Source organism: Bufo gargarizans, chromosome 2, assembly GCF_014858855.1.
Source record: "Bufo gargarizans isolate SCDJY-AF-19 chromosome 2, ASM1485885v1, whole genome shotgun sequence".
In the NCBI taxonomy this organism is placed as follows: Eukaryota; Metazoa; Chordata; class Amphibia; order Anura; family Bufonidae; genus Bufo; species Bufo gargarizans.
The window spans coordinates 380,467,158-380,483,560 of NC_058081.1; the positions used below are offsets into that span (position 1 = coordinate 380,467,158).

General features: G+C 41.8%; 1 protein-coding gene across 2 annotated transcripts in view; it reads left to right on the forward strand.

Moving 5' to 3' along the window:
* NR3C1 (nuclear receptor subfamily 3 group C member 1) overlaps positions 1 to 16,403 on the forward strand; it is a 166,797-nt gene that overhangs the window by 108,272 nt on the left and 42,122 nt on the right. For both annotated transcript variants that reach the window (XM_044280769.1, XM_044280770.1), the window contains exon 4: positions 7,437 to 7,553. In XM_044280769.1, coding sequence (XP_044136704.1) covers positions 7,437 to 7,553 — 117 coding nt within the window. The remainder of the gene's footprint in view (positions 1 to 7,436; positions 7,554 to 16,403) is intronic.

Consider the following 16,403-nt stretch of genomic DNA (forward strand, 5'->3'; position numbering starts at 1 on the left):
TGTGCCGTTAATTTTTTTCTTTCAGCCCAGAGACTGAACGGAAAAAAAAATTTCATTACCTGTATGCTCAATATAAGGAGAATAGCAGAAACTCCTAATGCTGGCCATACGTGTAATGATTGCGGAGACTCTCAAATGCCAGGGCAGTACTAACACCCCACAACTGACCCCATTTTGGAAAGAAGACACCCCAAGGTATTCGCTGAGGGGCATATTGAGGCCATGAAAGATTTAAATTTTTGTCCTAAGTTAGCGGAAAGTGAGACTTTGTGAGAAAAAACAAAAAAAATATCAATTTCCGCTAACTTATGCCCAAAAAATTAATTTCTATGAACTTGCCAGGCCCCTCATTGAATACCTTGGGGTGTCTTCTTTCCAAAGTGGGGTCACATGTGGGGTATTTATACTGCCCTGGCTTTTTAGGGGCCCTAAAGCGTGAGGAGAAGTCTGGGATCCAAATGTCTAAAAATGCCCTCCTAAAAGGAATTTGGGCACCTTTGCGCATCTAGGCTGCATAAAAGTGTCACACATGTGGTATCGCCGTACTCAGGAGAAGCTGGGGAATGTGTTTTGGGGTGTCATTTTACATATACCCATGCTGGGTGAGATAAATATCTTGGTCAAATGCCAACTTTGTATAAAAAAAATGGGAAAAGTGACCCCATTTTGGAAAGAAGACACCCCAAGGTATTCTGTGAGGGGCATGGCGAGTTCCTAGAATTTTTTATTTTTTGTCGCAAGTTAGTGGAATATGAGACTTTGTAAGGAAAAAAGAAAAAAAAATCATCATTTTCCACTAGCTTGTGACAAAAAATAAAAAATTCTAGGAACTCACTATGCCCATCAGCGAATACCTTAGGGTGTCTACTTTCCGAAATGGGGTCATTTGTGGGGGTTTTCTACTGTCTGGGCATTGTAGAACCTCAGGAAACATGACAGGTGCTCAGAAAGTCAGAGCTGCTTCAAAAAGCGGAAATTCACATTTTTGTACCATAGTTTGTAAACGCTATAACTTTTACCAAAACCATTTTATTTATTTTTTGCCCAAACATTTTTTTTATCAAAGACATGTAGAACAATAAATTTAGCGAAAAATTTATATATGGATGTTGTTGTTTTTTTGCAAAATTTTACAGCTGAAAGTGAAAAATGTCATTTTTTTGCAAAAAAATCGTTACATTTTGATTAATAAGAAAAAGAAGTAAAAATGTCAACAGCAATGAAATACCACCAAATGAAAGCTCTATTAGTGAGAAGAAAAGGAGGTAAAATTCATTTGGGTGGTAAGTTGCATGACCGAGCGATAAACGGTGAAAGTAGTGTAGTGCAGAAGTGTAAAAAGTGGCCTGGTCATTAAGGGGGTTTCAGCTAGCGGGGTTGAAGTGGTTAATAGTCACAGGTGCATAGCCATCAAGCAAACATGTTTGATAAAAAAAAAAAAATGGCTGAACTGGTAGATGGGCCCGACACACGTTTTATCAAATATATGCACAAAGAGCTTCTATTTTTCCATTTATAGTAGGTATAACACCACTTTAATTTAGAATGATCCCCATTTCTCAGCTCTATTGTTTGTATGTGAAATGTTGTGCAGCCATTTTTTATCAACCATGTTTGCCTGATGGATATGCACCTGTGACTATGAATATGAATGTGCTAGTCTAAATTTTCTTGTAGTTTATATTGAGGGTAGCGCCTTTTTTAGACTAGGCAACGTCCATCTACCTGGGACTTCTGAATAGAGTACTTATGTAGCTGGTTCCTACACTGCCCTGAAAGTTGTAGGCTTAGTTAAGTGCAAGAGTGAATATATTAGTGTTAGGGACCCATCTGTGGAAGCCACCTTGACGCCTAGTAGATGGGCCCAACACATGTTTGATCAAAAATGTGGGCAAAGAACTTCTATTTTTTTTATTTATAGTAGATATAATACAACTTTAATTTAGAATTTTATATATATATATATATATATATATCATTTTTTGTTTTGTTTTTTTATTTATTTTTAATTTTATGCACTTATTTGGTGGTGCTATATACTTCAGCGCTTTACAGAGATTAGCATCAAGCTGTCCCCAATGGAGCTCACTATCTAAGTTCACCATCAGTATGTCTTTAGAGTGTGGGAGGAACCACAGAGGAGAGGAGTACTGGAGGAAATCCACGCAAACACGGGGAGAACATGTTGCAGATGTTGTCCTTGGTCGGATTCAAACCTAGAACCCCAGCACTGCAAGGCACCAGTGCTAACCACAGTGGTGCCCTATATAATGTGCATGTATATACTGGACATCTAACAGAACCTAAAATTTAGCTTCCCAGGTTTAATAAACCAACAGAGCATATCAACTGCTCCTATACCATTTCACCACTTAAGGCCTCATGCACATGGTCTGCAAAAAATGCGGCTCGGATGCAGAACCATTCACTTCAGTGAGGCCGCAAAATGAAGGTCTGTGTGCTGTCTGCATCTGTTGCTCCGTTTCGTGACCCCGCTCAAAAAATAGAACATTTCCTATTCTTGTCCATTTTGTGGACAAGAATATGTATTTTTATAATGGGTTGCCTGTTCTGCAAATTGCAGAACGCACACGGCAGGCATCCGTGTTTTGTGAACCTGCAATTTGTGGACCGCAACACATGGTGCGTTGGTGTGCATGTAACCTAAGGGTGGTGTCGCACACAACTTTCTGTGGCAGTTTTTAAGCCAAAGTCAGGGCTAGATCCAGCAGGATGGAGAAGTACAAGCTACTTTATATTTATCAATCCCTCCTAACCCACTTCTGGATTTGGCTCAAAGAATCGCAACAATATCTGCCACAAAGAGTTGTGTGTGGCACCACTGCCCTGGTTTATAATATTAGTGGTGTACTCCAGTCCTGGCCTGCATAACTGGGACTGAATAAGGAACCTATCAGATTAATAATTTAAAGAAAAAGTTTTAGACTTACCGTCCCAAACCCCCTCCATTCCTTCTGCTGCTGTCCTCCCTGCCACTGCAGCTGTGATGTAATGTTTTAGCTGCGACTCTTTGTATCACATTCCTATCGTAGGTATGTACGGTGTTCACTACTGCCCATATTTCCCAGCATCCATGTGGTCTAGGGAATTATCCCCAGAGGATATGAGGGTCCTTCCGTACTTGTTATGGTGCCACTTGTGATTCCCTCTCAGAACATTCACCTGATATGTCATAGTTGCTGGTCGTATATGATAAGTAGCTCAGTCAGACTGCTTGGATACTTGTGTCTGTGGGAATGGTTCTTGGCATTGTGTAGGCCAGGCAAGAAGATGTGAATTCTCCATTTCTCTGTGGTGCTGCTGAGGAGGAGTAGATGCTCTGATAGTATGCCTTTGTCCTCTTTACAGTACTTTGGTACATAGACTGCTAGTATGCAACTGTTCATATTTATACAAACAGTGGATGTTGGCTACAAAATTCATATTTTAGACAGAGAATTGTGCTGACCTTCAGTGTGATGTGGCATGCACCTTGTAGTAAGATGGCCCTGGCCTGTAGACAGAATGTGAGTAAGGGACTTGCTGTACATGGAGCTGTATTACTCGTTACATCGTTATAGATGTAGATTGTATTTAATAGGTGAATGAAACTCCTGACATCTAATGAGATCGTTTAGTTGGTGAGATGTGGACAGGTTCATCAAATTCATCATATGTTTCTGAGGTTGTCAGATGGAACATTTCTGAGAAATATACAGGAGACATCTGCCGAGGTAACTTAAGGTAAAAAGGGAAAATAAAGCCACATTCTGTGTGTTAATGCTGTATTTGTGCAGTTTTGGGTCAGGTTTTTATTCTCTATAAATTCCACCCATACACTTGAATTAGGTGGGCGGTATAGTCACCAAAGTCCATATTTCAGGAATAGGTATGGCAGCCAACATGACTGGCTGAATAAAACATGGCATTTAAAAATAGTGGCTTGCAGCTGTTCTCCAGTCTAAATTATAGGGTTTGAGCTGGGACTCGATTTGATGTCTTTTCTCTCTCTCTCTTTTATATATATATATATATATATATATATATATATATATATTGCCCTGATGAGACATCCCTTTTCCCCAAAAAATGTCCCATCCTTTTGAGGATGCATATGTAACATGCGGACGTGCTGAGATAGTGAGGTGCTTTTTGTAGCAGCTCTGCTAATTGATGAAGGCCTTGAGGTGGGGTACCCCACTCGAACAACAATGTCAAATACCCCATTATCTCGGTTGGGGAAGGTTTTTACTGTCATCTTTCAGCAAATCTTGGTGTTTTTTTTTTTTTTTTTTTAGCATGCTATTTTTGTTGCTTTTTTCCCTGACCGGAAATCGAACCCAGGCACCATGGTGGTGGCTCTCAACCAAATCCTAGTTGCTAGACCACCAGGAAGGGGTCTCTAGCAAGGTTTATGCAAATTTTTTATTTAGTGGTGTTTTTGTGTGCCTGTTTTTGCTTCCACGGCATGTCAAAGCAGTGGTGTTTTTCTTCAGGCATTTTTACATCTCCTCTTAGTCTTAAAAAAGCACCATGCACACTTTTGTTAAAAGAAAAAAAAAACATAAAAGCACATGTATGCAAAAAATAAATAAATAAAATTGTGGTTTTCATGGCTTTTTTTTTTTTAAGTAGTGCAAAAATGGCAGGATAAATTTGTGTGTGAAGGAGGTTTTAATAGACACCAGATTTCAGAGCCCTGCAATAGAAGTCACCTTGAGCCGTATACGATTGTGGGCAGCCAGCATAAGGCTACTTTCACACTAGCGTTCGCTGGTCCGCTCGTGAGCTCCGTTTGAAGGGGCTCACGAGCGGACCCGAACGCAGCCGTCCAGCCCTGATGCAGTCTGAATGGAGCGGATCCGCTCAGACTGCATCAGTCTGGCGGCGTTCAGCCTCTGCTCCGCTCGCCTCCGCACGGACAGGCGGACAGCTGAACGCTGCTTGCAGCGTTCGGGTGTCCGCCTGGCCGTGCGGAGGCGTGCGGATCCGTCCAGACTTACAATGTAAGTCAATGGGGACGGATCCGTTTGAAGATGCCACAATATGGCTCAATCTTCAGGCGGATCCGTCCCCCATTGACTTTACATTGAATGTCTGGACGGATCCGTACGAGGCTATTTTCACACTTAGCTGTTATATGCTAAAATAATGCAGACGGATCCGTTCTGAACGGAGCCTCCGTCTGCATTAATATGATCGGATCCGTTCAGAACGGATCCGATCGAACGCTAGTGTGAAAGTAGCCTTACATGGGCTTTGGTGCTGATTAGGAATTGAGCATTGGTTAGATGCTGGAAGAATGCTTTTGGTGGTGCTACTCTTTACTAGTGTTGAGCGCAAATATTCGTATTATGAATTTTTATCACGAATATCGGCACTTGAAGTATTCACGAATATTTAGAATATAGTGCTATATATTCGTAATTACGAATATTTTTATTTTTTTTAACACAGTACACATCAGGTGATCATCCCTCCCTTCTTGCTTGTGAGCCAATGAGAAGGCTGCAATATCTTTGTCTGAGCTTAGGAACATCCCTAGCAACCAATAGAAAAGTTGCCTACCCCTTACTTTATAAGAGACTCCCCAGCAGCTATTTTCTAAAGTTTATTGCAGTTATGAAAGATACAGCAGTGTCATTGCTGTGCTCTGTGCTTTGTTGTATTACATTAGATAGTTAGATTATATATATAATTCAGATAGTTAGGCCCCTTTCACACGGGCGAGTATTCCGCGCGGGTGCGATGCGTGAGTTGAACGCATTGCACCCGCACTGAATCCTGACTTATTCATTTCTATGGGGCTGTTCACATGAGCGGTGATTTTCACGCATCACTTATGCATTGCGTGAAAATTGCAGCATGTTCTATATTCTGCGTTTTTCACGTAACGCAGGCCCCGTAGAAATGAATGGGGTTGCGTGAAAATCACAAGCATCCGCAAGCAAGTGCGGATGCGGTGTGATTTTCATGCATGGGTTCTAGGTGACAGTCTATTCACTGTATTATTTTCCCTTGTAACATGGTTATAAGGGAAAATAATAGCATTCTGAATACAGAATGCATAGTAAAATAGTGCTGGAGGGGTTAAAAAAATAAAAAAGTTAACTCACCTTCTCCTCTTGATCACGTAGTTCCCAGTCTCTTTACTTCTTTAATGATGAGCTGTGGGCTAAAGGACCTGTGGTGGCATCAGATCACATGCTCCATCACCACGGTGATGGACTATTTTACTATGCATTCTGTATTCAGAATGTTATTATTTTCCCTTATAACCATGTTATAAGGGAAAATAATACAATCTTCAGAACATCAATCCCAAGCCCGAACTTCTGTGATGAAGTTCGCGTTTGGGTACCAAACATGCTCGATTTTTCTCACGCGAGTGCAAAACGCATTACAATGTTTTGCACTCGCGCGGAAAAATCGTGTGTTTTCCCGCAACGCACCCGCCTCTTATCCGGGCCAAAAATATGAAGCCCGTGTGAAAGAGGCCTTAGGGGGAGATAGTCAGTGTAGGTTAGGCTACTTTCACACTAGCGTTCGATCGGATCCGTTCTGAACGGATCCGATCATAATAATGCAGACGGAGGCTCCGTTCAGAACGGATCCGTCTGCATTATTTTTAGCATATAACAGCTAAGTGTGAAAATAGCCTCGTACGGATCCGTCCAGACTTTCAATGTAAAGTCAATGGGGGACGGATCCGCCTGAAGATTGAGCCATATTGTGGCATCTTCAAACGGATCCGTCCCCATTGACTTACATTGTAAGTCTGGACGGATTCGCACGCCTCCGCACGGCCAGGCGGACACCCGAACGCTGCAAGCAGCGTTCAGCTGTCCGCCTGTCCGTGCGGAGGCTGAACGCCGCCAGACTGATGCAGTCTGAGCGGATCCGCTCCATTCAGACTGCATCAGGGCTGGACGGCTGCGTTCGGGTCCGCTCGTGAGCCCCTTCAAACGGAGCTCACGAGCGGACCGACGAACGCTAGTGTGAAAGTAGCCTTAGATTGATCTATAGTGTAGCTGATAGGTTCCAGTGCAGGGTGTTAGGCAGTGTGATAGGTTCTGCTGGCCATACATACATGCTACAGACATATTGCTGTGATGTCACAAGTTGCACATATTGGGAAAAAATATGCGCATCATTAATTTCTGAAATTAAAGCTATTCTAATGTTCTGCCGTGCCAACCATTTTCTCCAGTCTCAGGAAAATTATACCAGCTTGTAAAATGTAGCATAAGTGCCCCACCTCAAGAATATAATCTCGAATTCGCAAATATATGACGAATATTCGACAAAATGTTCGTGAAATATCGCAAATTCGAATATTGCCCCCTGCCGCTCATCACTACTCTTTACTACGTACACAGGAAATATTTAGCATTATGTACAACAGATTGAATTCATACCACTTTTCTTTTTAATAGGTCAGCACAATTACCTTTGCGCTGGAAGAAATGATTGTATCATTGACAAAATAAGGAGGAAAAACTGCCCAGCCTGCAGATATCGGAAGTGTCTCCAAGCTGGAATGAATCTAGAAGGTAGAAAAGCAATTCCTTAACTCTCTTACCATGTATGACTAACTAAATACAATTCTTTTACTTCCCTACACACTGACTTGGTATTGCAAGCTGGTCCCAGTGCCCTACAGTACAAACACCTAGGGCAGATTAATTAAGCTATCTAATAGAAAAACTGCATTTGTTGCCAATAGCAACCAATCACAGCCAAGCTGTGTTGTGATTGGGTGCTATGGCCACCAAGACCGGTAAGTATACGGTTTAGGACTGTGATTAGTTGCAGTGGTGATGTGCCGTCTACCTGTATGTCACCACTGTATTCTGTAGACAAGCAGTGGCAGGAGGACCAGACTAGTGGCGCATGGCATCGGAGAATGAGGCAAGCATACCACTTTTTTTTTCTTTTTTTTCGTTTTTAGTTTGCACCGTTCAGGGGCATGCCCGAGATTTAGAATTATTTCAGACAACCCCTTTGACCAGATTTTGACACTAAGTAGTGTTTGAGGGAATCCATAGTCAGAAAATGGCGTATTTTTTAATTAGATAGGCACCTTCTTTAAAAAACAAAAACAAACATTTTTCAAATACCAATAGTACAAACAAGTATAAGAACATTTGGAATACCTATTATTAGAAGAAAAATACCCTTTTTCAACTTATCAGCCACTTTGTCCCCTGCCTCAGTTCACTGCTAAAATACAACTTGAGAAATGAGATTGACTGTCAGTTATCAGGTTACATGCTGCACTTTGAAGTTTATGAAGAGGAATAATGGAGGATGCAACAGTTTCAGTGAGAGAGAGGCAGAGACCAGAGAGATGCTACTAAAAGCTATTGTACGTTTTCTACCTCACCCCAGTGTTTGATTCACAGCTAGACAGCCCATTACTGCTTCTTTATGTGTGCATTTGTAGTATTAGTAGCCTAGAAATACTACTGTACCTAACACAACGCCTTGCATAAAATGACAAGTACAATTTAAGATTTTTATTATAAACTTTTTTTCATAATTTTTTTTTTTACATGACTAATAAAAGACCAAAACTTGAAATGTTCCAGGTTTCACTTTCACTATAGCAGATGCAATAAACTGACACTTCTGTTTCCTGTAGCTAAGGGTATTTTCACACTTTTTTTCTTTTCTGGCATTGAGTTCCGTCACAGGGGCTCAGTACCGGAAACAAACTGATCAGTTTTATCCTAATGCATTCTGAATGGAGAGCATTTCGTTCAAGATGCATCAGTTCAGTCCCTGCTACATTCTTTGGCCGGAGAAATTACTGCAGCATGCTGCAGTTTTCTCTCCGGCCATAAATCCTGAACACTTGCCAGAATGCCGGCATTAATTTCCAGTCTGCACATGCGCAGACCTTTAAAAATGCAAAAAAAAAATATATACAGGATCCGTTTTTCCAGATGACACTGGAGAGATGGATCCGGTATTTCAATGCATTTGTCAGCCGGATCCGCATCCGGATCCGTCTGACAAATGCCATCCGTTTGCGTCAAGATTGTCGGATCCTCTGCCGCAAGTGTGGAAGTACCCTAAATTATCAACTTTGCTGTACAGACTGGCTTGGGACAACAGAGGGCTGGGGATTTAATAACAGCTGTCATACTGCTGAAGACCTAAATAAGGCAAGATGGTAACTAACAGTGTACATACAGATAAGAGTATGAGTTTATCCTGTAATTCCCTGATCTGTGGTGAAGAGGGCTGTACTCCATCACATTCTTCAAGATAGGGGCTATGACCCCTTCAAACAGCTTATCATTTAGGGAGTCAGACTTGTGCTATTCTGATTTTGATGACCGTTCCCGATTCAGTATCATGAAACTGGCATACCCTTTTCTGGTACCACAAAGCAAACACACCCTGCTGGAGGCAGGAAGGATTTGTCCCCCACCACCACCATAAAGTTTGGTGTGTTTTTTTTTTTTTTTTTTTTTTTTTTTTTTTATATATAGCAAAAACAAATTTATAAAAAAAAAAAAATTATGTTAAACACAAGGAGAAAAATAACAGGGAGAGTTTATCAAGCCCCCTGCCCCAGTCTTGTTATATTCTCCCTGTTATTTTTCTCCTGCAAACTCAAATCTGGTGAATTATTTAAAATTTTTAAGAATGATTGTGCTTTCCGTCTTCAAATCTGGCTACTGTTGTGACACAGTCAAGGCCATAATTAAAGAAACATTTTTCTCATTCACATGCATTTTAGTATTCAATAAATATTTATGTGAAATAGGTTGTTTCGCATTTTTCTCATGATATCTGCATTGTTATCTGGCTTATGTGGAATTTGTATTTTTAGTGTTTCAGATTCAGAAATAAAGGGATCGTCTAGGTTTTTATTTTATTTTTCAGAACTTCTATATCTGTCCATGGACTGTGTGTTGTAGTGCATTTTATTTCCACTCATACTTAAATGGTGATGAGATACAGCAAGGCCTTAAAGAAGAAACTAATTTTGTAGGACCGGTGTAATTCTCTCTAGTGCTGCAGGGTGATTTACCATTTGCTGGAATACCCATTTACTGTTGTAAACATAGTGAGACCCCAGCAACATGACATCTTGTGATCAGCTTATAATCTATGGACCCTTTTAACAAAAAGGGTTCGTCCAAAGCAGACAACCTCTTCTATTAAACTTGGAGAGTTATTCCCATGTTGTAAAATGATGGGCTATAATGAGGATATGACATCTCTTTATACTTTGTAGTGATGTTTGCCCTCTTAGACTTCCAGCTATCCTTAAGAATAGAGATCTAGCACTGGTGTTGTGCAATGCCCATGTCACCCAACTTTGTGAGAAACTGCATTTGACAGTAAAATGGTGTGTATAATGACAAAGTAAAAATTGCAACGAAATCAGAAATCAGACCCCAGACCAGACCCTAGATTAAAGGGGTTATCCAATTTCTTTTGCAGTCAGTGGCAGGCGGGGATTGGGATGAGCCTCCCTAGTGTCACCTGCGATGCTAGGGAGGCTCGTCCCTGTCCCCGCCTGCCATTGGCTGCTCCTCCCCCACCACCGACACCGGATGTTTTCATCCGTGTGCAGGGAGTAGTGGGGAAGCGCGCGGGGGGGGGGGGGGGGCTGAGAAATTGGATAACCCCTTTAATTCAAACTCCAGAATCAGACCCGGAAATATATTCATTCTCCAGATCATGCACCTAAGCAAATTCAGACCCCATATCAAACTGTAAATTAAATCGGACACCACAACAGACTCTTAAATAGATTCAGTACCCAGACCCCTAAATTAATTCAGCATCTAGACTAGACACCAAAATTAATCTGACCCCCAAATCAAGTCATACCCTTAAATAAATTCTGGCACCAGACCCCCTGAATTAATCAGACCTGAAATCGGATACAATACCCCAAAATTAATTTGATGACCTGCAATGTATGCCCCAGGTAAATTTAATTCTGATGATGCCAAGACCACTAAATTAATCCAAACTAGGCAACAAATTCATTAAGGCCTCTGGTCCAGAACATAAATTATTTCCAGACTAGTCTCCTAAATTAATTAGACCCTGATCAAATGAGAGCCCTAAATTAAGTATATCCCTAATTCAATCCCTAGGCCAATGCCTTGAAGTAATTCTAGGTCAGATGCCTAAATTCAACCCCCTAGATAAATCCTAAATTATTTCAGACCACAGACCAGACTTCCAAATGAATTCAGACCCCCGAATCTTTAATCAGACTCAAGCGCAGCCTTATGCCTTCTTTTGCTTCTTACAGAGCCCTGCACACAGGCATTGATACTGTGTAGCGTCAGGACCTTGAATGCTCTTCCACATGCAATGATGTGATGCTGGGCTATGTCAGAACCTTGTGTGATGGACCCTGATGTAGCTTATGGGCCCTCTGCACAATGGCACCTAGTCGCTACTGTAGCCCTTATAGTTACTCCACTGCACTTTTCAGATTCAGTGGTTCCATGGAGTTCTAGTTGGCATAGCTAAAACATCTTGCATGTCTAGAATATCTATGGCCAACATTAGATATAAAATAAATAGAAACAAGGTGATGGTGAAATTGCAGGTTTAATTAAGAAAAAAAGGCCCTGCCCACATCCACCGTCATCCTCTTTACCCATGATAAGCGGAACAGCTTCTTTTTGTATATTTGAACATCTTTATAGAAGTTGACATGCTCGTTTTTGTAGTCCTTTAACACTATAAATGGATATAGCATCCTGAAGTGCATTTAATATAAGAGGCAGCATTTAAAGAAATTCTACTCATCGGTAAATGGAAAGGGCTGATGCTATTTGTGGAGTCATTAATGCGCTGCCATCCTCACAACAGAGAAGGAGGTTAAAGAGCAGCCTTTCACTTTGGCTTCTCTCATCTTCCCAATGGCTGCCTTCCTGTTCACAGATTGTTTCTTATTATGTACAGAAAACTAAGTGGCCTGATTTGCAATGAGCAGCATGTACCACTTTGTACAGGAAGAATATGTTTTTGCATATGAATGAGCATTAACCATAATGCATTTTAATGATTGACGTAGAACAGATTCCACTGAGGAATTGAGCTTCGGAGACCAAGCCAGTGGCCAGACCCTAAGAAGTGGATGCAGGTTTATGACAAAGGGGGGAAAACACATCACAAGATGAAAGAACATCATTTACCGTCTCACTGCAGTATTTATAGACATATTTTACATAGTACAAAGACTGGCTGTGCGCGCCTATGTCCTTAGATTCCCTTTATCACTTCATAGGGGAATCTTCTTCTTCCTTTCTCCAGTACATGTGTGGTGTAAAGCGTATATTCTTCTTCAGTAAGGCTAATGTATATGTGCCTTATGTTGTAAAAGCTAAGTATTTTTACAAAGGCATCCTTAGGGTCCATTCACACGTCCGTTGTTTCTTTCCTGATCTGTTCCGTTTTTTCAGGAACAGATCTGGACCAGATCTGGACCCATTCATTTTCAATGGGTCCTGAAAAAAATCTGACATTGTGCTGTCCGTTTTTTTTCAGGACCCATTGAAAATAAATGGGTCCAGATCTGGTCCAGATCTGTTCCTGAAAAAACGGAACAGATCAGGAAAGAAAAAACGGACGTGTGAATGGACCCTTAAAATTAGATCCAAATGTTGTACTGCTGATTCTTCTTTATGATTGCAAAATCACACTGCTGGAGAGTTTGGGGAGGAGGTTAAGAATCAGCCCATACCTTGTGTCCATTGCCAGTGCTGCACTTGTGTTTTCTGGAGTTCTGTGGTTAGTCACCAACAACCATTGACTAGATGACTAGGAGTTTACATTTAGTGACTGTGCCAACTGATGGCTTATCACTAGGATCCTATCTCCAGAACTGGGCCACCAAAGTAAAAGGAGAGCAGCCACCTTCTGGTCACCATTTACTCCGCTATTGACCTTCTCTGCAGTTTCATTCTGGAGATAGGTATGGATTCTACCTCTAAGACCTGCTCCTGTCTAACATGTGATCAATGTCCCAGATGGGAATACCCCTTTAAGACTAAGTGCACATCTGCTCTTAGATTAAACTATTGTGTTCTGGTACAGGAACAGTTTACCAGAACTGCTAGATCTGGTATATGCTGGACACCACCAGCCGCCCAACGGATCCTATTCACTATAATGGGGTCCATCAGCTAAATGAATTCGTCATTTAGCTGGACAAAATACCACTGCAAGCACCTGTATTTCTTCATTTTTATTTTTTGGGGGGTAAGTTCACCATTATACAGCTTATATACATATAAAATCTACTTTCATCGTTGGGCTGCGTCTCTTGTGCTGCTCCTAAGGTATAGCATGTATTCTAATCCACAACTGCAGTACGTTTTTTTGTTTTACCCGAAAAATCAGCCATCGGCCACTGCGTAAATCAGCTGGAGCGTGTCAGTGGGCTTGTCAGTAGTTATCTGAGCATATGTATTCAGCGGCACAGGTTTTCACACCATATTTAAGAAGTACTAAACATGGTAATACATAAAATAATCCCTGCACTTCCTTACTTCTGTGATGCTGTGTTGTCTCATATTCCAATTAAAACTGAGATATTTATAAAGAAGTCGTCTTTGAGTGTCCCAGTAGCCCAGTCGGCTCCCCCCTCCCTTCCTTCCTTCTCCTGTCTGGCTGTAAGACAGCTGGCAAAAAAGTAGCCTTCCCCCGCTGCTCTGTCTAAAATGGGACACCCGCACCCCAGAGGTTACCTGCAGTTATTGGTCTGCTCTAGCTTACAGGGCCATGTTGTTCTCAGTTCCCATGTGACTGCACATACATACTCTGCTCCTTTGATTTCCATGTGCTCCTGATAGAGTGTTGAGCATGTGCAGAGCACTGTAAAGCGCAACTCACAAAGGAGAAAATAAGTAGCAGACTGCACCGACTTCATCATCTTATCCAGGAACCTATACCATCTCACTAGAACTGAAACATGGGAAATACATCGTGGGTAATCATATGCTGTCAGGTAGTGCAAAGATGTAATATTATAGGAATCTGCACTAAACTGTGAACCTAAATTATGATGTCACCAGTGACCTCACTATCAAACTGTTTGCATAGACACATAGCTGTGATTCACCTTCTTTTCTTGATCCGAGGCTCCATACAGGAGTTGTGATACTTTTTCTTGATTAGGCCTTTGGTGCAATGAGAGGTTCACCATTGCTCTTATTGCACCCAGGCTACACTCACTTCTTTTACCAGTCCCTCCCTTGCCACTGCCTGGCCCTGTCAATCAAAGCAGCCATAAAGGTGCTGTCCACAGAGAGGAGTGGAGAATGGGTGCAACAAGAGCTATGGCGATCCCCTCATTGCACTAAAGGTCTAATTTGCCTATTAAGAAAAAGTATCATAATTTGGGAACAGAGTTTCAAATCAACAAGCGCACAGTTGTGTGTCTATGCAAAGGGTTAGATAGGAAGGTCGCTGGTGACAGACCCTTTCAGCTCTGAGGCTGAAGCTATGTCATAGTTTTGCTGTACATGTGGCTCTCGACACCATACTTTGTGGCTCACCGTGAATTTACATATGCTCCTCCTAAAACATGTCATATCCAATTCCCAGAACAGCACCGGTTTGGGTGGCGTCACATTTTACTCGGAAATACCTGCCAATTGATCTTGTGTTTTATGTTTAATGTGTTAGCAGTTGTGACTTGAATATGGCTCACGAGGTATTGAAGGTTGGGGACCCGTGCTGTACGTGGTACATTGCTGATTTAGTTTTGCACAGTTTGTTTAGTTTCTAGTGAATCAATAGAAGCAAATGTAAAAATAACTTGCACCAAATGATCACTAAGTAATCCCGCAGTCAGCGTTGTCTACCCTAAGCATGTACTAGCAGTGTAGTACGTGCAGCACGAGACATGATAGATTTTGATAAAGTAAAATAATAAAATAAGCACTTTGACAGGAAGCAGGCAGAGCAGCACTCGCTGTGTTCCTTACAGCGGAGTAATAGTTAAAAGTTTAGCACGAGAATGCTCTTGTTTAACTCCGCTTTGGGACATTCACCCCTGCCAAGTTCTGGGAGGCTAGAGAGAGAAAATAGAATTTATGGAACGGGATTACATAATTTTTTTTCCCCCTTGAAAATGTGTTGGATTGGCCTGAAGTTGGCATAAACAAGGTCCCCACACCATGGTGCGTGCTCTCTCTGGTATGAGTATTTAAGGGTAAAGCCTGTGCATGGAAACTGCTTCTTCTCTTCCTTTCCAAAGTAAATATCAGTCTTACTGTATCATCCCCTTCTGGCTCCAGTGAAAAGCATTACTGTTTTTCAGATTAAATATGTACAGTATTTCCAGTTCCAGGAGGTAGAGAAGCATACTGTATTTTCTGGCAGCTCCTCCTATGCATAGTGCTTATGGAACATTTACAGCAAGGAAGATTAAATCCGATCACTTAATATATGCACCACAATATAAGTTCTGGAAGGCGTTTGGTTTTCATTAAAGGGGTTGTCCCACGGAAAATTTTCTACAGTTTTCAAACCGGCACCTGGATCTAAATTATTTTACAATTGCATGTAATTATAGATTTAGTATAGCGACTGAGTTATTCAATAAAATGTATCTGTGTAGCGCCACCTTCTGTTTTTTTTTTTTTTCTTATTTCTTTGTCCTTCTAACCGAGATGGACGCACATGCTCAGTTTCATCCTGAGCTGTGATAGGCAGAGCTGAGACACGCCCCCTGACCTGCAGCAGAAAAGACACCACTGGCCACACGTGCAGAAGCATAGTGCAGAAGCGCCATCACTGGAGGACACTCACCGGCCGCATCCAAAAGCAGTGCGGACCGCAACATAAAAACCCCCCCCAAATAAGGGATCTCCAACGAGAGTGACCTCCAATTAGCCTACGGTGACAAGGATACAGACTTGATAAAGGGGTCTGCGTACCCCGAAACGCGTCGTCTTTGCTAATCAAAAAATAAAAAATATTTCGTATCCTCAACTGGGTTGTGAATTGCGCCTTGTGTCCATCCGCTCACTGCATGAACCCAGTGCAGACGAGCAACCTCCCCATACACCACAATTCGCACCAAAGTGGCGGCTTGGCTCCCGCCCATGGTCAACTTGGACGTCAATCGGCTGCACCAACGCACAACACCCCACGTTTTTACCACCACCAGAACTGTACTACCAAAAAGTACAAACTAACCAAGGTGAGTAGCATCCACTCACCCTGGCTAAGAACAAGTAACAACATCTCTTGTCAACCACCACCTATGAGCGCCTTCTCCCCTTTTCTCTTTTGCCATTTAACCACTGCAGCAGAAAAGACACTCCCCTTGAGCTGTCAGCTTGATATAAATCTAGCACAGCAATGAATGGGGAGATCTCTGGATCCATGTGAGATACAAAGGTGAT